At 45.6% G+C, this 25,233-nt stretch overlaps 1 protein-coding gene across 3 annotated transcripts; it reads right to left on the bottom strand.

Moving 5' to 3' along the window:
• Positions 1 to 12,955: 12,955 nt before the first annotated feature.
• On the bottom strand, positions 12,956 to 24,398 carry LOC140598957 (APC membrane recruitment protein 3-like). 3 transcript variants are annotated; one of them, XM_072757413.1, is made up of 2 exons: positions 24,274 to 24,398; positions 12,956 to 18,585 (listed from the first exon to the last, which is right to left on the bottom strand). In XM_072757413.1, exon 2 carries the CDS (start codon positions 18,563 to 18,565, stop codon positions 16,139 to 16,141), a length of 2,427 nt encoding a protein of 808 aa, XP_072613514.1. In that variant the 5' UTR covers positions 18,566 to 18,585; positions 24,274 to 24,398; the 3' UTR covers positions 12,956 to 16,138. The 3 variants fall into 3 exon arrangements, with proteins under 3 accessions (XP_072613514.1, XP_072613515.1, XP_072613513.1); XM_072757414.1 differs by having other exon boundaries at positions 12,956 to 18,582; positions 24,274 to 24,395; XM_072757412.1 differs by lacking the exon at positions 24,274 to 24,398 and adding an exon at positions 21,680 to 21,826.
• Positions 24,399 to 25,233: the final 835 nt, after the last annotated feature.

Raw genomic sequence — 25,233 nt, 5'->3', positions numbered from 1 at the left:
AGGTTAAGGACCATCCTGCTACAAGATGAAAGGCTCAACCAGGAAATTAAGGAAGAATTAAAAAGATTCATGGAAACTAATGAGAATGAAGATACAACCATTCAAAATCTTTGGGACGCAGCAAAAGCAGTCCTGAGGGGGAAATACATCGCAATACAAGCATCCATTCAAAAACTGGAAAGAACTCAAATACAAAAGCTCACCTTACACATAAAGGAGCTAGAGAAAAAACAGCAAATAGATCCTACACCCAGCAGAAGAAGAGAGTTAATAAAGATTCGAGCAGAACTCAACGAAATCGAGACCAGAAGAACTGTGGAACAGATCAACAGAACCAGGAGTTGGTTCTTTGAAAGAATTAATAAGATAGATAAACCATTAGCCAGCCTTATTAAAAAGAAGAGAGAAAAGACTCAAATTAATAAAATCATGAATGAGAAAGGAGAGATCATTGCCAACACCAAGGAAATACAAACGATTCTGAAAACATATAATGGGGCAGGTCTGGTGGCTCAGCAGCTTAGCACCGCCTGCAGCCCAGGGTGTGATCCTGGACACCAGGGATCGAGTCCCATGCCAGGCTCCCTGCATGAAGCCTGCTTCTCCCTCTGCCTGTGTCTCTGCCTCTCTCTCTCTCTCCCCTCTGTGTATTCTCATGAATAAATAAATAAAATTTTAAAAAATGAATAAAAACATATTATGAACAGCTCTACGCCAATAAATTAGGCAATCTAGAGGAAATGGATGCATTCCTTGAAAGCCACAAACTACCAAAACTGGAACAGGAAGAAATAGAAAACCTGAACAGGCCAATAACCAGGGAGGAAATTGAAGCAGTCATCAAAAACCTCCCAAGACACAAAAATCCAGGGACAGGTGGCTTCCCAGGGGAATTCTATCAAACGTTTAAAGAAGAAACCAAACCTATTCTACTAAAGCTGTTTGGAAAGATAGAAAGAGATGGAGTACTTCCAAACTCGTTCTATGAGGCCAGCATCACCTTAATTCCAAAACCAGACAAAGACCCCACCAAAAAGGAGAATTACAGACCAATATCCCTGATGAACATGGATGCAAAAATTCTCAACAAGATACTAGCCACTAGGATCCAACAATACATTAAGAAAATTATTCACCATGACCAAGTAGGATTTATTCTTGGGACACAAGGCTGGTTCAACACTCGTAAAACAATCAATGTGATTCATCATATCAGCAAGAGAAAAACCAAGAACCATATGATCCTCTCATTAGATGCAGAGAAACCATTTGACAAAATACAGCATCCATTCCTGATCAAAACTCTTCAGAGTGTAGGGATAGAGGTAACATTCTTCAGAATCTTAAAAGCCATCTATGAAAAGCCCACAGCAAATATCATTCTCAATGGGGAAGCACTGGGAGCCTTTCCCCTAAGATCAGGAACAAGACAGGGATGTCCACTCTCACCACTGCTATTCAACATAGTACTGGAAGTCCTCGCCTCAGCAATCAGACAACAAAAAGACATTAAAGGCATTCAAATTGGCAAAGAAGAAGTCAAACTCTCCCTCTTCGCCGATGACATGATACTCTACATAGAAAACCCAAAAGCCTCCACCCCAAGATTGCTAGAACTCATACAGCAATTTGGCAGTGTGGTAGGATACAAAATCAATGCCCAGAAATCAATGGCATTTCTATACACTAACAATGAGACTGAAGAAAGAGAAATTAAGGAGTCAATCCCATTTACAATTGCACCCAAAAGCATAAGATAACCAGGAATAAACCTAACCAAAGAGGTAAAAGATCTATACCCTAAAAACTACAGAACACTTCTGAAAGAAATTGAGGAAGACACAAAGAGATGGAAAAATATTCCATGCTCATGGATTGGCAGAAATAATATTGTGAAAATGTCAATGTTACCCAGGGCAATTTACACGTTTAATGCAATCTCTATCAAAATACCATGGACTTTCTTCAGAGAGTTAGAACAGATTATTTTAAGATTTGTGTGGAATCAGAAAAGACCCCGAATAGCCAGGGGAATTTTAAAAAAGAAAACCATAGCTGGGGGCATCCCAATGCCAGATTTCAGGTTGTACTACAAAGCTGTGGTCATCAAGACAGTGTGGTACTGGCACAAAAACAGACACACAGATCAATGGAACAGAATAGGGAACTCCAAAGTGGACCCTGAACTTTATGGTCAACTAATATTCGATAAAGGATGAAAGACTATCCACTGGAAGAAAGACAGTCTCTTCAATAGATGGTGCTGGGAAAATTGGACATCACATGCAGAAGACTGAAACTAGACCACTCTCTTTCACCATACACAAAGATAAACTCAAAATGGATGAAAGATCTAAATGTGAGACAAGATTCCATCAAAATCCTAGAGGAGAACACAGGCAACACCCTTTTTGAACTCGGCCACAGTAACTTTTTGCAAGATACATCCATGAAGGCAAAAGAAACAAAAGCAAAATGAGTTTTTGGGACGTCATCAAGATAAGAAGCTTTTGCACAGTAAAGGATACAGTCAAGAAAACTATAAGACAACCTACGGAATGGGAGAAGATATTTGCAAATGATGTGTCAGATAAAGGGCTAGTTTCCAAGATCTATAAAGAACTTATTAAACTTAACACCAAAGAAACAAATAATCCAATCATGAAATGGGCAAAAGACATGAACAGAAATCTCATAGAGGAAGACATAGACATGGCCAACATGCACATGAGAAAATGCTCCGCATCACTTGCCATCAGGGAAATACAAATCAAAACCACAATGAGATCCCACCTCACACCAGTGAGAATGGGGAAAATTAACAAGGCAGGAAACCACAAATGCTGGAGAGGATGTGGAGAAAGGGGAACCCTCTTACACTGTTGGTGGGAATGTGACCTGGTGCAGCCACTCTGGAAAACTGTGTGGAGGTTCCTCAAAGAGTTAAAAATAGACCTGCCCTAGACCCAGCAATTGCACTGTTGGGGATTTACCCCAAAGATTCAGATGCAATGAAACGCCGGGACACCTGCACCCCAATGTTTCTAGCAGCAATGTCCACAATAGCCAAACTGTGGAAGCAGCCTCAGTGTCCATCGAAAGATGATGGATAAAGAAGATGTGGTCTATGTATACAATGGAATATTCCTCAGCCATTACAAACGACAAATACCACCATTTCCTTCAACGTGGATGGAACTGGAGGGTATTATGCTGAATGAAGTAAGTCAATCGGAGAAGGACAAACATTATATGGTCTCATTCATTTGCGGAATATAAATAATAGTGAAATGGAATAGAAGGGAAGGGAGAAGAAATGGGTAGGAAATATCAGGAAGGGAGACAAAACATAAAGACTCTTAACTCTGGGAAGCAAACTAGGGGTGGTGGCAGGGGAGGGGTGCGGGAGGTGGGGTGAATGGGTGACTTGCACTGAGGGGGGCACTTGACGGGATGAGCACTGGGTGTTATTCTGTATGTTGGCAAATTGAACACCAATAAAAAATAAATAAATTTATTATTTAAAAAAGACTAAAAAAGGAAATAATAGGAAAAAAATAAAATAAAATAAAGAGAGAATAGCTGGAACACTACAGAGCGAAGGGTTTTCTTAAAGGTAGGAAGGCAGAAAAAACAAAAAATCCAGTGGGGGAATGGCCCTGCGGGAAGCCGGGCTAAAGCCGGGGGTGAGAGCCTTGGGGAGGGGAAGGGCCAGCAGCATTAAAAAATCTGCACCAGATTTTCCCTGGATGGAAAGGTGCTTAACAGGAAAATCAGGCAGAACTGCAGGAGGGGCAGTGGAGCCTCTAGTTTCCCGGAGTTACTAATAGAGGGGGTGTGCCCAGGGGGGAGCGCGCCACACAGGACCGATCTCCCTAAAGGGCTGGAGTCCCCACCTGTGGGGGCCTCGGGAGAAGCCCGTTGGTCAGGCGGCGGTTCCAGGCGGAGGGGTCTGCGCCCTGTTGCCTTCAGGAGTCTCGCCCCGGGAGCGCGATTCCAGCCGCACAGGCCCCAGATCCAAAGGCACCAAGCAGACATAGCCCCCATCCTGCCATCCCCCTGGGACAGGTGGAGGCGGGGGTGGCACAGGACAGCAAGGCCGCTCCTGCTGCTGGGCGCCCCGAGCTGTGCAGATCAGCGCCTCCGCACCGCCCCAGGAGCATCCAGGCCAGTGCGGACTGGGAGCTGCGGTACTTACTGCGAGAAGCTGAATCCAGAGCTGGGGACCTGGCTGCTGCTAGTGTTGTTCCTCCTTGTGTCACCCTGTGCCTGAGAGAGGTGGGGCCGCCAGGGAACTGAGGCCTCATGGGGTCAACAGCTCCCACTGTGCCTGGCACCCGATGCAGGTCGGGACAGCTCCCCCAAGTACACACACCTAAGAATCAGCACAGCAGGCCCCTCCCCCAGAGACCAGTTGGAAGGACAGGGGAAGAGCAAGTTCTTGACCAAGCAGTGCTGGAGAGCTCCAGGGGAAGTCAAGGAATTTACTGTATATAGAGCCAGAGGGTACCCCCTTCTTTTTCTCCCCCCTCCTTTTAAAAAAAAAAATCTTCTTCCTTTTTCCAGTACAACTCGTTTTTAGATCAGACTGTTAATTTCCATTTTTTTCCTCTTTTCCCACCTTAACTATAATATTTTACCACCTCTTCATTTTTAAGATTCTTCCTTTTTGACTTTCATATTTCTACAATTAGAGGTCCTACATATATTTTCCACTTCTAGATTCCCTTCAACATACTCAGTTTAATTTTGGGAGATATACAAGATATGGGTTTTTTTGTTTGTGTTTTTTTGTTTTCTCTGCCTCATTTTGTTCTACAATGGGGGAAGTTAATACCTTCTAAAATATGACCAGCATGCACCCAGAACCAAGTGGTATACCACGCTAGTTCATTCTGTGAGATTCCTCATTCCCTTTCTGCCCCCCTCTTTTATCTCATTTATGTTTTGATGGTCAATGTTGGGGCTCTCTACAAGTATTTCTGGTTTATATAAATTTGTGACTGAGCATCTTCTAACATACAGAACTTAATATACTCAGAACCAAGAGGATCACCCTTTTGAACCCCTCAGGTAGACTCATTCTCCCTCCACTACAACCTCTTCAGCACCACCATCTCCCAGTCGCCCCCCATCTTTTCTTCTCCTTTTTTTTTCTTTTCTTTTTTCTTTTTTTCTCTCTTCTTCTTTAAGATTCCTGGCCTTTTATTTTTTTTACTACTTTGTTTTAATACTTGTTTTTCACTGTAGTGGTCCTTTTGTTTTATTTCATTCTGATCTTTGTTTTCAATTTCTGGTCTCTGACCATGGCAGAATCATCTAGGTTGAAATTTATTTGGGTCGTGGTTGATATTATTGACTCAGCCCACTCATGCAGCCACTCTGCACTGAGAAAAATGCCTAGAAACAAAGAACTCAACACAAAAGAAAGAATCAGAAACAGTACTCTCTCCCACAGAGTTACAGACTTTGTTATAATTTGATGTCAGAAATCCAATTCAGAAGCACAATTATAAAGCTACTGGTGACTCTGGAAAAAAGCATAAAGGAATCAAGAGATTTCATGACTGCAGAATTTAGATCTAATCAGGCAGAAATTAAAAATCAATTAGGTGAGATGCAATCCAAACTGGAGGTACTAACGATGAGGGTTAATGAGGTAGAAGAGTGAGTGACATAGAAGACATGTTGATGGCAAGGAAGGAAGCTGAGGAAAAAAGAGAAAAACAATTAAAAGACCATGAGGAAAGGTTAAAGGAAATAAATGACAGCCTCAGAAGGAAAAATCTACTTATAATTGGAGTTCCAGTGGGTTCCATCAACATAGAAGACATGTTGATGGCAAGGAAGGAAGCTGAGGAAAAAAGAGAAAAACAATTAAAAGACCATGAGGAAAGGTTAAAGGAAATAAATGACAGCCTCAGAAGGAAAAATCTACTTATAATTGGATTTCCAGTGGGTGCCAAGAGCACAGAGGGCCAGAAAGCATATTTGAACAAATCATAGCTGAAAACCTCCCTAATTTGGGAAGGGAAACAGGTATTCATATCCAGGATATAGAGAGATCACCCCCTAAAATCAATAAAAACCATTCAACACCTTGACATTTAATAGTGAAACTTCCAAATTCCAAAGATAAAGAGAAAATCCTTAAAGCAGCAAGAGACAAGAGATCCCTACTTATATGGGGAGAAATATTAGATTAACAGCAGACCTCTCCATGAGACCTGGCAGGCCAGAAAGGGCTGGAAGGATATATTCAGGGTCCTAAATGAGAAGAACATGCAGCCAAGAATATTTTATCCAGCAAGGCTCTCATTCAGAATAGAAGGAGAGATAAAGATCTTCCGAGATAGGCAGAAACTGAAAGACTATGTGAAGCCAGCACTGCAAGAAATAGTAAGGGGGACTCTGCAAAAGAAAGAGGAAGCCCAAGGAAACAATCCACAAAAACAGGGACTGAATAGGTATTACAATGACACTAAATTCATATCTTTCAATAGTAACTCTGAATGTGAATAGGCTAAATGATCCCATCAGAAGATGCAGGGTTTCAGACTGGATAAAAAAGAAAGACCCATCTATTGGATGTCTACAAGAGATTCATTTTAGACATAAGGACACCTACAGCCTGAAAATGACAGGTTGAAGAACCATTTACCATTCAAATGGTCCTCGAAAGAAAGCTGGGGTAGCCATCCTTATATCAGATAAATTAAAGTGTATAATAAGACTGTAGTAAGAGATGAAGAGGGACACTATCCCATACTTAAACAGTCTATCCAACAAGAAGACCTAAATCATGAATATTTATCCCCCTAATGTGGGAGCTGCCAAGTGTATCAATCAATTAAGAACCAAAGTAAAGACATACTTAGATAATAATACACTAATCCTGGGAGACTTCAACATGGCACTTTCTGCAAATGACAGATTTTCCAAGAACAACATCTCCAAAGAAACAAGATACACTGGACCAGATGGATTTCAGATATTTACAGAACTTTACATCCAAATGCAACTGAATACACATTCTTCTCAAAAGCACATGGAACTTTCTCCAGAATAGACCACATACTGGGTCACAAATCAGGTCTCAACTGATACCAAAAGATTGGGATTGTCCTGTGCATATTTTCAGACCATAATGCCTTGAAACTTGAACAAGTTTCTTCACAAGAAGAAATTTGGGAAAAACCCAAACACGTGGAGGTTAAGGAGCATCCTGCCAAAAAATGAAAGGGTCAACCATGAAATGAGAGAAGAATTAAAAAGATTCATGGAAACTAATGACAGTGAAGATACAACCGTTCAAAATCTTGGATACAGCAAAAGCGGTCCTAAGAGGGAAATACATCACAATACAAGCATCCCTCAAAAACTTGGAAAAAACCCAAATACACAAGCTAACCTCGCACTGGATGTTATGCTATATTTGGCAAACTGATTTCCAATGAAAAAATATACAAAAAAAAAGTCTGGAAGAGGTGACTCTTTCTTCAAATGTACAGATAACTATGCAAATCTACAGAGGTAATGAAGAATGAGGGTAACAGGCTCCAAAGCAATACAGTAAACCTCCTGTAACTAGCACCAAAGAAATGGAGATCCAGAAATTGCCCAACGAAGAATTCAAAATAAAGTTTCTAAAGATGCTCAGAGAGCTACAGGTGATATAGATAAACAATTTAATGATATCAAGCAAAGAGTATGAGAACAAAATGAGAAGTTGAATAAAGAGATTAAAAACATAACAAAGAACCAAATTGAAATTTGGAGCTGAAGAATACAATGACTGAAGAATTCAACATAGAGGTTCAACAGCAATTAGACCAAACAGAAGAAAGGATTAGAGAGCTGGATGACAAGACCAATTGAATTATCCAATAAGAGGAGCAAAAAGAAAAAAAAAAAAAAAGGAATGAAAAGGAACAAAGGAAGCTTACAGTACTAATGGGACACCATTAAGAGAAATAATGTACTTATCACTGGAGTCCCAGAAAGAGAAGAGAGGAAAAAGGGAGTAGAAATAAAGCCTAAGGTGTTCCCATACATGGAAATAGATTTGAATATCCAGGCTTATGAAGCTAAAAGGTCACTCAAAAATTTCAATCCAAAACAACCTTCTCCAAGACATGTTGTAATCACACTGTCTAAAATGAAAGAATTTTAACAGAGAGGGTCAAAAAGAAAAAACAATTCTCTCATTCAAAAGAAAATAAATAAGTTCTGGAGATCTAATGTGCAGTATGATGATTACAGTTAATAATACTGTATTATATACTTCAAAGTTGCTAAGAGATTAGATATTAAGTATTCTCACCACAAAAATAAATAATTATGTGAAGTGATAGAGGTGTTAACTAGCTAACACTATGGTAGTAGTTATTTGCAATTTATAAGTGTATCAAACCAATGTACTTTACTCTAAGTTACACAATGTAATATGTCAACTGTATTTCCATATAACTGGAAAAAATTATCAGTAGCAAATAAAAAATAAAATAAATAAAATATAAAAACCATTCTTAGTTTGTGGACCATATGGAATGTGGTCTGAAAAACAGATTTTTCTGAGCAGTTTGTTACGTCAAAAACTATCTGAGTTTTCTACCTAAAGTTCTAACCAGGAGGCCCAGATGAGGCTGAGGCATCTTGACTCCTAGTTAATCTTTTCTGATTGCACACAAACTTTAGAATTGTTTGTTCCAGCTCTGTGAAAAATACTGGTGGTATTCTTATAGGGACTACATTGAATGTGTAGATTGCTTTGGGTAGCACAGACATTTTAACAATATTTGTTCTTATAATCCATGAGCATGGAATGTTTTTCCATTTCTTTCTGTCTTCCTCAATTTCCTTCATAAGTGTTTTATAGTCTTCAGAGTAAATATTTTTTTATCTATTTGGTTAGGTTTATTCCTAGGTATCTTATGGTTTTTGCTGCAACTGTAAATGGGATTCCTTGATTTCTCTTTCTGCAGCCTCATTATTGGTGTATGGAAATGCAACAGATTTCTGTACATTGATTTTATATCTTGTGATTTTGCTGAATTTCTGTATCAGTTCTAGAAATGTTTTGGTGGAGTGTTTCAGGTTTTCTACATAGAGTATAACATTATCTGTGAAGAATGAAAGTTTGACTTCTTCCTTGACAATTTGGATGCCTTTTAATTCTTTTTTGTTGTCTGATTGCTGAGGCTAGGGCTTCCAGAGCTATGTTGAACAACAGTGGTAAGAGTGGACATCTCTGTCATATTCCTGACTTTAGGGGAAAAGCTCTCAGTTTTTGCCCATTGAGGATGATACTAGCTGTGAGTCTTTCATATGTGGCCTTTAAGATGTTGAAGTTTGTTCCTTCTAGTCTATTTTCATTTCCAATTTTAGTACTTTGAGTCCTCTTTTTATTTCCAATCTAGGTAGAGATTTGTCAATTTGGTTGGTTGAGCTTTTCAAAGAGCCAACTTTGTGTTTTTTAACTTTTTCTAATATTTTTCTATTCTCCATTTTATTTATATCCACTTTAAACTTTCTTATTTCCTTCTTTCCACTGATTGAGTTAGTTTGCTTTTCTTTTTCTAATTTCTGATGGGGCAAAATCAGGTTATTGATTTGATATCTTTCTTATTTTTATTTTTTTAATATTTATTTATTTATTTATTTATTTACATATTTATTTATTTATTTATTTTTGAGAGAGGGAGAGGGAGAGGCAGGCAGAGGGAGAAGCAGGCTCCATGCAGGGAGCCTGACGTGGGACTCAATCCCAGGTCTCTAGGATCAGGCCCTGAGCTGAAGGCAGCGCTAAACCGCTGAGCCACCCGGGCTGCCCTCTTTCTTATTTTTAAATGTGTGGATTGTAGATATTAATTTCTCTCTTGTACTGATTTCTCTGTATCTCATAAATTTTGGTATGTGGAGTTCCATTTTTACTTGTATCAAGATGCTTTCTAATAAAGCTTTCTGATTGTTTACTCAGCCTCGTTGAATCTGCAGATGAGCCCTTCCAAGGAATTCTTTATTTTGTTAACAGTATTTTTGATTTATCACAAATTCTTTTGATTCCTTCCTTAGAATTTAGTTTATATTACCACAGATATTACATATTGCCTACTTTTTCTCATTAGAGCTCTTAACATATTAATAATACTTATTTTATAATACTTACCTGATAATTCCAATATGTTTGAATCTAGTTCTGATGATAGCTTTGTCCTTCAGACTTTGTTTCTTCTTGACTTTAGCCAGCTTTATAAATTTTTATTGAAAACTGGACATATTATATAGGGTAATAGGTAGTGAGGCAAATAGGCTTTTACTGTATGCATTTACATTAATCTGGCTGTTAGTCTGGTTTAATATTTGTCATAGCTAAAGGTACCAGAGGCTTCATATTACTCTAGTGAACTTATTTTTCCTCCCTCCTTCTACACTTTTTTCCCCTTCTTCCTCCTCACACTCGCCCTCCTCCCCTTCCTCCTTCCTGTCCTTCTCCATTGTCACTGCCTTCTTCTCTTTATCCTCCTCTTTTTTTTCTTTTTCTCCTTTTCCTTCTCCTCCTCCTTTTTCTTCTCCTCTTCCTTCTTTTTCTTGTTCTTCTTCTTCTTCCTCCTCCTCTTTTCCTTATCCATCTTCTCCTTCTTTTTTCCCCCCTTTCCTTCTTCTTCTTCTGGTTTCCTTTGTTCTGGTCCTTAGATGGAATCTTTATCTTGCAGCTCTTTTAGCTGTAACCCACCATTGTTATTACTAGATCCTTATTAATGTGGTGGTAGGGTGAGTGGGTAGAGTAGGAAGGGAAGGGATGTTCCTTTATCTCCTAAGCTTTGAAGTAGGTCTCAGCTCTTTGTGGGCTTGTGCCTCAGGGGTGGGGTTAAAACTTCAGAAGACTTAGTCCCTTCATTCCTACTGTTTCCAGTCTATTTTCTTGAAATCCTCTCCCAATTGACTACACCTTACTTTATGTAATTATATACATATTTACTTACTTGTTTATTCTTACGCAGGACAGAAAGGTTGGAGAGGACTGTAGTGAGGTGAAGTTCCTTCCCTTCAGCTTGGAAAATTTTCAGAATAGCCCTCTGGTGAAGGCCTTTCCCTGTGAGGTAGACCTGCTCAGAGAAGGGTCTGGAGGGTTCCACAGTAGCTACTTTTCCATTCCCTCTGCCATGTCCATGAGGGGATTTTTCTCTATCCTCACCGAAAACTTAATGTGGTTTCTAGAGGAAAGGGCTATGAAAGCATATGCCCCCTCTTTTTATTGTCCAGCCCCCCAGCTTCCTCCTTGTCCTGCAAGAATTTGTCAAAATTACTTTTTAACTCTTCCCACCAGTTTTTGTCATTTTGTAGTTTCTGCTGCAGTCTTTGTTGCTGTATTTCTCTGGATCCACTATTTCTCCATGTTTCAAGAAGTTACTTGCCCTGTTCTCTGATGGGTCAAGAAAAGTCACTCAGTTTGTCCAGTTTTCTCTTGTTGTAAGGATGAGAATGACAATTTTCAAAGTCTTACATGTAATAAAAAAAAACACCTTTCCCCTCCCAAATATTGGTGTGTGTGATACTTCCATATCACCATGGAGCCTAGGCATTAACATCAGGGCCTCAGGACAGCTGGGCCTTGGTGTGGATACAGGAAACAAGATAGGATGTGTGGTTCATTTTTAAAATGCATCTTTTTATTGTTAAGCATCATTTTTATAGTTTTTAAGAGGACTTTAATACAGAAGATTTAGGAGAATAAAGAAGTGAGCACAGCATTATTTCTAATAGCAAAAATCAAAATAACTTGAATATCCATCAATAGGATAATGTTTAAATTAATTGCTACCTATAGGAGACTGCCATGGAGCTGTTCAAGAGAATGGAGAAACTACTTGCTGCTGGTACCTGCCAAGAAGATGTCTGACAGAAAGAGAGAAGGGCACCTGGGTGGTTTAGTCAGTTAAAGTGTCCTTGGTTAACGGGTTAACCATCAGCCTTTGGCTCAGGTCACAAACCCAGGGTTTTGGGATTGAGCCTGCCTCAGGCTCTTCACTCAGCAGGGAGCCTCCTTCTCCCTTTCCCTCTGCCTGCCACTCTACCTACCTGTGCATTCCCTCTCAATCTTTGTGTCAAATAAATAAATAATTTTTTTAAAAAAGGAAGAGAGAGAAAGAGAGAGAGAGCAGGCATGAGCAGAGACAGAGAGGGGCAGAGGGAGGAGATGCAGACTCTCTGCTGAGCAGGGAGCAGAAGCAGGGCTCCATCCCAGGACCCCAGGGTCATGACCTGAGCTGAAGGCAGATGCTTAAGTGAAATAAGTCAGGCAGAAAAAGACAAATACCATATGATTTCACTCATATGTAGAATTTAATAAACAAAATAGATGAACACAGGGGCACCTGGGTGGCTCAGCAGTTGAGCATCTGCCTTCAGTTCAGATTGTGATCCCGCAGTCCCAGGATCGAGTCCCACATCGGGCTCCCTGTATGGAGCCTGCTTCTCCCTCTGCCTCTGTCTCTGTTTCTCTCTCTCTGTGTCTCTCATGAATAAATAAATAAAATCTTTTAAAAAATAGATGAACACAGGAGAAGGGAAGGAAAAAGAAAATAAGACAAAGTCAGAGAGGGAGACAAACCACAGACTCTTAACTCTAGGAAACAAACTGAGGGTTGCTGGAAGGGAGGGGATGGAGGATGGGGTAACTGTATGATGGGAATTAAGGAGGGCAAGTGATGTAATGGGCACTAAACTCTACCTCTGAAACCAATAATACACTATATGTTAAATAAAATAGGAGATATCTGTGATATACTGTTCAGTAAAAAAGATTGAAGTTTATGTGTGTTCACATATGGGGATAAAAAGGGTCTGAGGACACATTCAGTGTTTGAGGTCAGGGAAGTGGATGCTCAGCACTTCACATTGTTTGGTTTGGTAGTAAATGGGAATTAGTTTTGTAATCAAAACAACAGAAGGGTAAAAGAAGAAAGGAGACTCACTTTTTATTGTTTTCTGTCTTTTGAGTTTTGAATCTTATATTTATTCCATAAAAAGTAAAATAAAATAAGAAACCAGGAAAGGAAAGAGGTACCCCCTGATGTAGTTCACTGAATCTTCCTCAGCATATGCTGGCCTTTACCCATTTCTAGCACTTCCCTGCTGATCTCTGTCCTGCCCTCCTGGTGCACCCCAGGCCACCCTGCTATAGGCCCAGGCCACCCCCACCACTGGGAGACTGCCTGGCCCCTTCCCCAACACTTCCCAGTACCCAGTACAACCTTGGAAGCCTGGAAGGTTGAAAGGCACAGTGCAGCCAGGGTGAACCCCAGCCCTCTGCTTGCCACTGTGTGGCCCTGGGGAGTCACTCAGGCTCTGTGGGACATCTGTGAGCTGGACTTTTACTTTATATGGGAGAAAAAATCTCCTATGACCTCTACGGCCATGCATGAATGAGAGAGTAGAAATGGCCAGAATTCTAAAAATGTCCTTCAGGCCTATGCTATTCCTAACACTGGGATAGGCACTCATCTCAGGAGCTGGCTCAGTAGTTCCATTCTTTCATCTCAGTGAGTCACCTGGACAATATGCTTGAGACCTGGAGAATCCCATCAAACTGGTGCTGTCTGTACCCATCTCGCAGAGGAGGGCAGCCTAGGAGGTGGGATGTAGAGAGAGATGGTCTGAGGTTTTCTCAGACCCACTGGACCTAAGAGGAAGGGAAGGCTCTCCTTCATTCTCTCAGCAAGGTGCCTACCAGGCCACTGCTGTGATCTCCCAATCCAGAGAATGAGAATTTCTAGGGTGTCAGGATTGCCCAAGATGCTTCCCAGAGTGAGAGTCACTGGGCTGGTGACTCTTTGGTAGGCACGGCCTCAGTTCCTTATCTCTGCTGCTCTGTTGCTGGGTCGCTGCAGACCACCCTCACTACAACTTCCGGGCTCTGGACCTCCTTCGTCCTTGCCTTTCCCAACACCCTTGGGATTGACTGGATTCACCCCATCACCAGTAGTCATCATGTCACAACAAGGAAACACTCCCTCAGAATCCTGCAAGGTAAAATCTTAACTCTGCTACTCTCTAGACACAGGCTTACATTCAATAAGAAATCAGAAAACCATGAGCAACCTTTTGATATTTCATTCTTTTAACAAGTAAATATGTACTGAGCACTTGCTCTACTCAGGTGCAGTACAAAGAGATAAGGGCCTTGATTCAATAAGGGATGTCCCCTGTCCCCAAGTGCTCAGGCTGCTGACAGAGAGACACACAGCTGGCACCCAGAGGGTGCCTGGAAGAAGGGAGGAGTGAAGGCTTTGAAAGAGTTCACAGCAGGAGCTCAGCAAGAGAAATTCTAGAGCCTCATGAACAGCTGGGCCTTAGGAGCCAATATGTGGGACTCAAACCCTATTGGCCCCACACACTAGCTGTGTGCATCCATGGGCAAGTCACATTACCTCTCTGCACCTTGGTATCGTATCTGAAAAATGAAGACAACATCTGCATTTAGGCTGATGCAGGGATGAGGTAAACTATTCCATGTGTAACCTGCTCCCAGCACAGCTCAATAATGCTAATCATTTGTGGAGGTCCTGGGAGGAGGAATCACCTGTGGTTTTCTAGGAAGTCTGGTCTGATCTTCCTCAGTGTCACAGGGATGGGCCTGGTCAGGAGCCTACAGAAGTTCACAGTAGGCCCCAGTAAGCCCTTGTTAATGAGGGCCACAGAACATTTTCTAGTCTGAAGTGAAGCCTCAGGCAATCAGGAAAGACAGCAGCCTGTGGTCAGCTGTCAGACTGCATCCCTTTGGCTGGAATTTCTCCCCCACCACCTGACCTACCTCTTTCTATGATGACCTTTCCTCTAGAAACAGTTGCATGTCTGTGGCATCCCATCCTTTGCATCTCATTGCAGCATGTCAGGTGAGATAGGAGGGCCTTGATACAGGCTCTATCACTGTACCTGATGTTCTGGCACCTGCCTTTTCTGAGGACCTGGGCCACCTTTTCCCTCCATGATTCTGAACATCTGGAGCTGTGCATGGTGTGATTTCAGGAAGATGAGAGTTACCGCTGCATTCCAAGGTAAGTTTTCCTGAATGGGGAGGCAAAGATGCTGAGAGTGTGGAACGGTGAGAATGGTAGAGTTGTGGACAATCAAGCAGCTCCTTTCCTAAGAACATTGCCATACTTGGCTTCATTTAGAGGGGTTGGGGAAAATTATTGGTCTGATTTTTTTTTTTATTGGTCTGATTTTTAATAGAGAATTCACCAACACCCAACTAGGGTCTGTAGGGTCTAGCCTTGGCAAGGTTGCACAGTCTGCTGATTCAAGGCTCTTAGTGAGATGAGGCTGGTCCTGCTTCTTATTCCACAAGGAGTCCTTCAGGGCTCTAGTGCACTATGGCTGCCTGTTCTGGGGGTAGAGAACAGGCTGGTGTGGTGCTGGTGGGAATTACTGAGCTCATCCACAGCCCCCCAACTTGCCTATCTCCCATTCTACATCCCACCTCTAAGCCTTCGACCATATACTTATTTTTTTTCCACTCCTATGTAGATTTCTTGGCTCCCTCTACTTCCCATTTATAAGACGTACTGCTATCTTCCCATCAGGTTCAAGCCTGAGCTCTTCTCTCTAACATGCTGTATAAGGAAAAGCCAGGTTTGGCCACTTCACAGCCAATTGGGATTGGAGTCTTCATTTCTTTGTGGAGAAATCAGTGAAGCACACTTTGAGAGCAATGGCAGTGGTGCAGCTGTCCTTGGCCTTGGGCTGGCCTGGCTGAGCTGGTTGAGGCATGGATGCCTCCACATTAAAATGCTCTGTTCCACTTGCCTGTGTCCTGCTACCCCAACCCCCCAACAGTCCTTACATCAGGGACAAAGGATGGAGATTTGGGTGTTAGGTTTTGTTGAACGTGGCCACAAAGACACAGTTTTTGGTGAGTGAGGGCCCATGCTACAGGTGAGGCTCAGCTATGGCTGGCCTAGGGGGCCCCTGCTTCTGGCTGGTTGCAAAGGAGGCCCTCATGGGCCAGGAAACTGTACTAACTTTCTGGGGCACTTGCAGAGGGGGGATCACTTGCACTGGCTGTTGGAAGTGAGGTCCAAAATTCCTGGCAGTTGGCCCCTAGGGCTCAGCTGTGTAGCAAGGCCAACCAGGGCTATGAGCCCAGCTGATTCCTATGTGCCACCTGATTCACAGCCCTTGAACTGAGCTGCGGGGGCTGATCCTCCGTAGAGGCACGATGAGCCTGGGTATCCATCCTTGTGGGCTCAACCCTGAGCCGGCTAAGGTCTAGGATGTGGCCTAGGCACCTCTGGTCCTGTGGGCTATGGAGTGGACTAGCCAGGGAGGGCAGGCCACACACAACTGACATGTTAGGGAAGCTGTTAAGTTGTTTCTGCTGGAGAATTTCAGGGCTCCTGGCCTGAGGCTGCCTACAGAGCCCACTGCTTGTGTCCTGCCTTGGGGGCTGTGTAGTAGGGGACTGGCAGTCTGAGTGGATCTGCAGGGCTGCAACCTGGGCCACACAGCCTGTCAGGGAAGGCTCTACATTAAAGGTGCTTCCTCCAGGACCTGACCTCCAAGGACCTTGGAAACACTCCAGATTCCCAGGTGGCCTGGACTCCTGGAAGCCAGGCCAAGGGTTTGGGAGCTTGTTTTTGCGGTTAGTGTCTGTTGCTGCAGAGGCTGCAGACCCCACAGAGAACAGGCTTTCATGGCAGCCTTGTGTCCCTCCTTCCCCAGAGACCTGTACACATTCCAGAGATGGGTCCCTGGACAGACTGCTGGTTCCTTGTTTGGGTCCTGCTAGGCCCTTGCTCTCTCTAGCAAGTGGGCCCTTGGTACCCGAATGTGCCCACAGCTCCCGCCTGCTGGGTGCTAAACCCACAGTGGTTCTATTTGCATCTGAAGCCCCAACCCCCCTGCTCTCCTGCTTCCCTGGATCTGAGTCCTTTTTCTCAGAGCCAGCTCCTAGCTTCTCTGCCTGCCCCCTGGGTGAGGTTGCAGTTTCCCCAGGGGCTGAGGCAGGTGGGGTACGGAGCTCAGGGCCACGGCGAAGCCAGTTGATAATGCCCATGGTGATGGCAAGCTCAGTGTCACAGAGCTTTAGCAGACACTCCTTGCCCTTCCAGGAACTTTGCAAAAAGCCCTGGCTGAGTACGTCTGGGCCTGGTGCTGGGGCCAAGTTCTCCTCCGCCCCCACATGGAAGCTGCACATGGACAGCGGTGCTCCTAGTGCTGGCCCTGACAGACTCTCAGACACACATAGGTCATCATCCAGGCTTGGGCCAACAGGACCCTCACTGGGGTCATAGAAGAGTTCATAGAGGGCGTCTCCGCTGTAGCTGTCCCGGGGGAAGACAGCTGAACGTGTGCCTGGGCTCAAAGCCTCCTTCTTGTCTTCCTCAAGGCCAGGTGAGAAGGAGTCATAGTAGCCCTCATCACTTGTGGACACAGATTCCGGCTGTTCACTCTTAGGGGTGCCTGTGTCTATGGAGCTGGCTTTCGAACCACTGTAGGGGTCTCTGCAGGGACACAGGGGGAGCTCAGCAAGCCCAGCAGCATCTAGCCTGGGCCGATCTGTGTCTGTCCCCAGCCATGGGCCCAGTAGGGCATGGTGCTGCTGCCTCACAGAGTGATTCACACTGTCCCAGAACTTGGCAAAGTCAGACATCTCATTTTGGGCAGGTGATGCCAGCTGTTCCACGCTGCCCTGGAAGGGACCCCTCAGAACCTTGTTTTCAAGGGCCTGTGATACTTGGGCTGGGCTCTCCAGGCCCTCATTCAGCTCCAGGGATGGTACTGAGCTTTCATCTGCAAAGATCTCCCCACAGCCTGTGAGAGAGTCAAAGCTCTTGAGAGAGGCCACATCCTCACAAAGGGCCCTGCAGAGGTCAAAGGAAGAATCAGGCAGGAGGAGCTCACTGTCAGATAGGTCCTGACACAGGCTGTCTGGCCCCAGCCCCTCACCTAAGGGGAAGAAGGCTTTGCCTGGCTGCCCCCCATTCTCTGATGGGCCCCTAGAGGAGGACAGGCTCTCCCCCTTGGTCACCAGTGAGGCCAAGTTCTCAGTCTTGTTTCTGCGAATGTGGAATAGGTTCCGAAAGCACTTCTTAGGTCGTTTCAGGGAGATCCTCTTCCTTGGGATGCTCTTGGCCACGGCTGGCACAAAGGGCATCTGGGGCACAAAGTGGCGGTAATCAATCATGCGCTGGCTGCTGGAGGGCCCTGGGAAGCTTGTGCTGCCCACCAGCTGCCCTGTGGCCGTGCTCGCCCTGCCAGCCCCAGGCACACTCTCATGAGTCTTACTCTTTCGCACCAGTTTGAAGGTGGCCCCACAGAAGGCTGCAGCCCCCACCTCAGGTTCTGGCTCTGCTCCCTTACTGGGGTATCTGTCATACCCTTGGGTGCTGGGACTAACCTGTGGGGCCCTCTCACTCTGGGGCTGCTGTTGCCCTCCTGGTGAGACTGACCGGGGACCTGCATCCTCCATGGTCAGAGCAGTAGCTGCTGGGTCTGAGGGTTTCTCGTGGGAAATCTGCAGGCTGGATTTAATGAAGGTCTTTCCTCTCTTCAGTTCCATGCTGCCAGTGCTCCAAGCTGCTGTGAAGGAAAGCAGGAGGCACTTAGTATCCAAGATGAAGGCCTATATGGCTCTAAATGACCTCTGCCTACCTCTGCTTATACAGTGGCTTTGGAGTCAAGTTCTGACATCTAAACTTGGATCCTCCATGGAGATAGGGATAGGGACATAAGAATGGCCCCATCCATGCTCACTGCTCCAGGGCTGTTCATTGCTCCATAGAAAGCTGATACCAGAGAAGTTAAGTCACCTGCTTAAAGTCACACAGTAGGAGCCAAATTAGAGTAGGTTGGGGGTCTGGTGCTCTTGTAGTCTGATCCCTCAACTCAACTCAGCATCCTCTCAGAGCTTATCTGTCCAAGTCAGATTCCCATTTCCAGGCCCAGGCACTCTGCAAATAGCATCCTTACAAGGGAAGTGTCACAGACTTTCTAAGTGGTGGAGCAGAGAATTCAATAAATAACTTCCTGCTTTTATTTAAGAGACAAAGCTCAAAGCGAAACCCAAGCCTGCCTTCTGGGATGGACACAGGTGCTTATCAGCTGGAAAAGAAGATATATATTCTGCCTTCCAGGGATATTGCATCCATCTGAGAAGACAAGACTCAGTCTACACAAAGGTCATCAGGGCAAGCACAGCCAAGCATCTAATGGTGCATGCTGAGTTTGAGCACTGAGAAGAGAGATGGCACCATGGTAAAGGAAAAGTGAGGAGTCAGGCATAAGGCATAATGCCAGGGCCAGGCAAGTTGGATAGACACAGCACATGATGGGCTGGAGAGCAAGCAGGTATCACCTTCTGTGTAATTCCTGAGAGGTATCGATGCCCAGAGTGGCATTCAGAGTGCCACCCAGATGGATGCCCAGTCTTAGTCCAATAGGAAAGGATGTTGGGATTGATTACTGATGTCTGTCCTGGTTGTGGGAGGGAGAAGCCCATAAGAGTGTTATCTTGACCATTTTTGCATAGCTGGTGAGTGTGGCCTTTCTCTGAGGCCAATGAAGAACTATAAAATCTTCTGAGTGGGTGGGTAGAAACAGTGGCATAATAAAGCTGGTGGTCTAAGACCATTTCTCTGACATCTTAGTGGAGGACAGAATAAATTAGGAGAGAAGCTTTGAGCAGAAAAGATTCATAAAAGGCAACTAAAGTGGGCTGAGTATGTGGGGATAAGCTCCAGATAGAAGCTGCAGTCATAAGTCACAGAAAAGAGAGGAGAAATTATAAGGCCTTCAAAGGCAGAAACACTAGGATCCAGCAACTGAATAAATAGAAAGAAGTTATCAACACTCAGGAAGCAGTAAATATTGACCCATAAGTGGGAAAACATAAGGAAGTGGAAGCTGAGTAAAGGTGAGGAAGGAGCCTATGCTAAGAGCTTATTTGAGAGAGACAAACAAGACTCTATAGTTTTAAAAATGTTGCCTTTGAAGTAAGTTTAAAGACCCACACGAGAGGAAAAAAGAAGGTGATGCCTAAGAGCACCACTTGAGAACTTCCCTGGACTCCCTTATTGTCTCTTCACAGGCACCCAGCTCACAGCTCAGCCTGTTCCAGCAGGTCCTCCTCTCTTTTGGTGGTGAGCAACCTACCAATCAGTCCTGTCAGTTTGGCCAGGGAAAGATTTGGGGAGAGAGTATGGGGTTTCTTTGATTCTCCATAAGAACTTGCTTCATAGGGAGCACCTGAATTCACTCCCCCACAGTTTGCAGTCTGCAAGGAAGGGATGCAGCAGGTGTAAAGGCAAGTGGCTCTGTCAGCCTACATGCCACTCAGATCCACTGCCCACAGAGCTTTGCAGCTAACTTCAGAAAGCTGCTTGATAGCTATGAGCTATTCAGGGTCAGCTCCAGAGTCTCTCAAATGCTTAGCCATGAGGACCTGGAGGTGAGCAGAGTGGCTGCCTCACAGCCCAGTTGACATTAAAGCTGAAGAAGATGAGAAGGGGTTACAAGGCTACCACTGCAGAGGTTCACAGGGGCAAGCTGATCAGCCTCCACCCATTGGCAGTGCTTCCTCCCCTGCAGAGGACACCTGGGACTTTAGGCTGGAGGACAGGAGACAGGGCAGGCACTGTGCCAGAGAAACCCACAGAACCTCAACTTGGTTCTGGTGGCAGTTCATCTCTTGATGGAAGCACCCTGGACAGTGCAACAGTGCTTCTAGCCACCTTTCTGCCTCCTGTGAGGTTGCATGTGCCCATGCCTCTCCTACCCTATACCTGCAGACCCTATTTTCACCCCCCACCCTTTGTGGCCTAGCTCTGTTGGGTTTTATTATACACAGCATAGTGGTTACTATCTGGACTCTGGAGTTGGAGAACACAGATTTGCACCTATCTAACCAGGTGAGTGCTTGGCCTATAACCTTATAAGAGACATACTATAGTAACCTTCATTTTATAAAGGAGAAATTAAGGTCCAGTAAAGTCAATAGATTGGTCCAGGTCACACATGTGGTAAGTGACAGAAGTAAGATTTGAAATCGAGCCTGTTTGATTCTGATCATGTGCTCTTAACCACAATAGACATTCTATGAACCAACAGTCCAAACTCCTCTTCATAAGAAATTTAAGAATCAAATAAAAAATGTGTTTTTATGAAGAGTTTTGGAAATCACAACAAAAATGACAATTCAAATAAAAAGTACAGCTCACACAAATTTAGAAAAATTGTAACTGAAGATAGTATAATTTCTATGACAAGAAATTTTAGAGATATTTATTATGAGATCTCTATTCTATGTTTTAGAAAAGTCTTCTTATTACCATACTCTTGGAAATAACTTCAAGTAAGCACGATAAAGATCATTTCACTATGTGCAGAAGTTGCAACTACAAGAACTAAGATGGTTTATCTGATATTGACCTCTATAAATAAAACTACTGATTTCTTAATTCTTAGTTCAGTTAACTGATTTAAAATCCTCCAAAACTGGAAATTTCACCACATTCTGAACTTGGAAAATGACCTCCCAAAATAGCAGCCATTGCTACAGATGGCTGGACTCAGTGTCACTAATGTTGCCAACTCTGTTTCCTGAGTTCATTTAACACTTTGGCGCATTGATAGGGCAATGAGCACTAAGATTCAGAATAATGAATGAGAGACTTACAAAATACTGGAGCAATCATGTGAAATCCAGTGTATATTCAGTCCAGCTTCCACGTTAAAATATTTCATCAGAGCCTGACTCTTTAGAAATGTGGAGCCCATATGTGACATGGGTGGGAACTCCCTGAGGGGTCAGAAAGCCCATTGCCTAATGGGAGAAAGAGCAGTTACCTTCTGTGACAGTTCTCAGGGACAGAGTGGAATTTATCTGGACAGCCAGATGCTGGCACTGATGTTGCCTGAGGCCAAAGAGATACAGGTTCTCAGCTGCAAAAATGCACATTCTGCTTTGTAACTTTTTAGCTAAAGGCCCCTTCACTGAGCCCCTGAGAGGGAATCCTTTACCATGCGCCACATCCTTCTCCAAAGGACAAAGTAGCCCTGTCCCTTCCTGGTTTGGTCCTTTCTTATTGTAGCACTCAGTGATCACTGGCTGCTTATTCTGGTGCTTATTTGGTCTTCATACTCCCCATTGAGGTTGAAAAATTCTCAAAGATTCAGGACTCCAACTGTGGTTGAAAGTGAGCTACTACTTATTTAAGTGAAGTATTTATGTTTTGGAGACATTTTAGCCATATATTTACATCTAAGTTTCCTGGAAAGGATGCTGAGTCCGGAGTTTTTAATTCTACAGTTTGTGCTCACTCTCTAAGATGGGTCTCAGTGACACCAAGACCCTGGACCAAGTCTTGCATCTCTAAAATGAACTTGCAAATTCCATGAGTACAGGGACCACACCGTGTACTTATTTAATCAACTCTGATTCACAGATGTGGTATTTAAACCAAGATCTAAAAGACAGCCAAAGACAACCAGGTAAAAGATGTGGGAAGCATATTCCAGGCAGAGAGCACATCCTTCAGAAAAGCCTTGTGGAGCAAAGGATGATTTAAAAGCTCTGAAAACAGGCCCAGGTGGCCAGAGCAGCAAGCCAGTGGGATGGGGCTGGGAGATGAGCAGGGAAAACTGTACCAGGCCTGAGGATTTCAAGCTCTGAAAACAGGCCCAGGTGGCCAGAGCAGTAAGCCAGTGGGATGGGGCTGGGAAATGAGCAGGGAAAACTGTACCAGGCCTGAGGATTTCAAGCTCTGAAAACAGGCCCAGGTGGCCAGAGCAGCAAGCCAGTGGGATGGGGCTGGGAGATGAGCAGGGAAAACTGTACCAGGCCTGAGGATTTCAAGCTCTGAAAACAGGCCCAGGTGGCCAGAGCAGTAAGCCAGTGGGATGGGGCTGGGAAATGAGCAGGGAAAACTGTACCAGGCCTGAGGTCACAGGGAGGATCTTGGCTTTTATTCTATACCCCAAGGAGAGCCAGCCATCAAGGGTAACAGGGGTCAATTTTCAGTTTTAACATATCAGTTGTATATGAGAATGAAAAGTAGGCTCTAGGAGTGGAGGCAAGAAGGCCGATTAGGAGCCAGAGCAGGGCCTAGTGGAGAGTAAGCAGTGAGAGACTTTCCTTCTATGAAACCTTTCCTCTCAGTGCCTTACACAGAGTATGCACTTGGATATGGATTTATTGCAAATTGAGAAAATGAAGTAATTCTACTGTTTTTCTACAAGACGGATAACTTTAGTTCACCCACCTAGGATTTTCTTTTCCCTTTGAGAAGGTAATTCTGTGAGCTTCATTCCCTTTTTTCTTTTTTTTATTGGAGTTCAATTTGCCAACATATAGCACAACACCCAGTGCTCATCCCATCAAGTGCCCCCCTCAATTCCCCGTTTTCGATGAGATCAGGCACATTCAGGGTGGTATGGCTGTAGACAATTCCCTTTTTAACATGAAAGTGATTGGGTATATCATGGAGCAATATAAAAACCTCGCAGGTACACATATGTAATAAAAATGGTTTGGAGACATAAACATTTTTCTTAATAGTTTTGACATTTGCCATGCTTTCCCCTGCTCCACCCCCAACATCCAGTAAAATCACAAGCCTTGAAATACAAACAGGTGGATGGTGACAAGAAAGCAGAGGCCTCAGAGGGGAGACCAGCCCTGAGGGCCTTCCTGGACGTTGGCGTCAGAGTGGCAGGCTAGGTATGGGGCAATAGTTTATCTCTGCAGAGGGTGCCTTGTCTAAGCCCAAACCTTCAGGATGGATGGAGTGAAGGCTATTGTGGAGAGAGAAAGCCTCTGGTATGGGGTGGGTGGGGGGTGGAGAATGAAGCAGGAATAGAATCTGCAGTGAGAACATTACCAATTCACCCAGCCCCCACGTTGGAGAGACAAAAGGCCTTTTGGGGAGTGAAGGTTCCGGCCCACCAGTCTCTAGGTGTTCCCGGGTTTCCTGGCTGAAAGAAAATGGGTCTCCAGTTTTATCTGCACTTCCCCGGCCTCTGCGTCCGTGCACAGGGGTTGTCTCCCCTTCCTTAGCCCGGGCCTCAAAGGGTCCTCGCCGTCCCCCCCGCCCCCGCCCAGGTCCCAGGTTCGGCATCACCTACGCAGGACCCTGTGGGGTGGAGAGAGCCAGAGAGCCCCCGGTTCCTCCACTAACGGGAGGCCCTCCCATCACGCGAAGGAGCCCACGAAAATTCCCAGATCATCCTCTTTCCCCCCGAGCCTAAATCCTAGGGCCTTCGGCGACTTACCTTTGGCTGCCGAGAGTGTCGCAGTACGAGGCCTCGGCAGGGCCGGGAGCCGCGCCCGAGCCCCGGCCGCGCGCCCGGCTCAGCACCACGGTCAGCGCCCGGCGCCGCGCGCCCCGCGGGGTGGGGACCGCGCAGGGCCGGGGGCGGGGACCGCGCAGGGCCGGGGGTGGGGACCGCGCAGGGCCGGGGGTGGGGACCGCGCAGGGCCGGGGGCGGGGACCGCGCAGGGCCGGGGGCGGGGACCGCGCAGGGCGGGGGCGGGGACCGCGCAGGGCCGGGGGCGGGGACCGCGCAGGGCCGGGGGGTGGGGACCGCGCAGGGCCGGGGGTGGGGACCGCAGGGCCGGGGGTGGGGACCGCGCAGGGCCGGGGGGTGGGGACCGCGCAGGGCCGGGGGCGGGGACCGCGCAGGGCGGGGGCGGGGCGAGCCGAGTGCGCCCGGCCGGGGAGGGGCCGTCACGGAGTGTGGGCGCGGGGAGCCGCCGCCGCCCGGGCCTCGGTGCGCCTCGCGTTGTCAGCCCCGCTGTGTCCCCGCGCGGCTGCGGTTCGCATCTCAGGCCCAGCGGCGGCTGCAGCTCAGCGGCGTCCCCGACTGGCGGCCGCGCTGCGACGAGGCCCGAGCCCTGGAGCGCACAGCGCAGCTGCGGAGCCCTGGTCTCCGCGACCCGCAGCGCCGGCCGATGGGCCCCTGCCTGCCTCCAGCGGCCCCGCAGCTCCGAGCCGGTCGGATGCCTCCGCAGGATGCCAGGATGCGGAGCCGGCTCGCGGGAAAGGGGCCTGCAGCCGGCGACACGCGCCCCTCTCCCGGCCGTGGTGTGACCGACCCTCCCTGGCAGGGGGAGGCCCTTGGAGCTCCCTTAGTGGATTCCTCCCCTCTTCGGTAGAGACAAAGGCGGGTCTACGTGTCGTTTCCACCTATGCCCTGAAGGAAGAAGAGATTCCCACAGATTCCATAGTCCTC

Source organism: Vulpes vulpes, chromosome 5 (assembly GCF_048418805.1).
Source record: "Vulpes vulpes isolate BD-2025 chromosome 5, VulVul3, whole genome shotgun sequence".
Taxonomy (NCBI): Eukaryota; Metazoa; Chordata; class Mammalia; order Carnivora; family Canidae; genus Vulpes; species Vulpes vulpes.
This window is presented reverse-complemented; position numbering and strand designations above follow the sequence as displayed.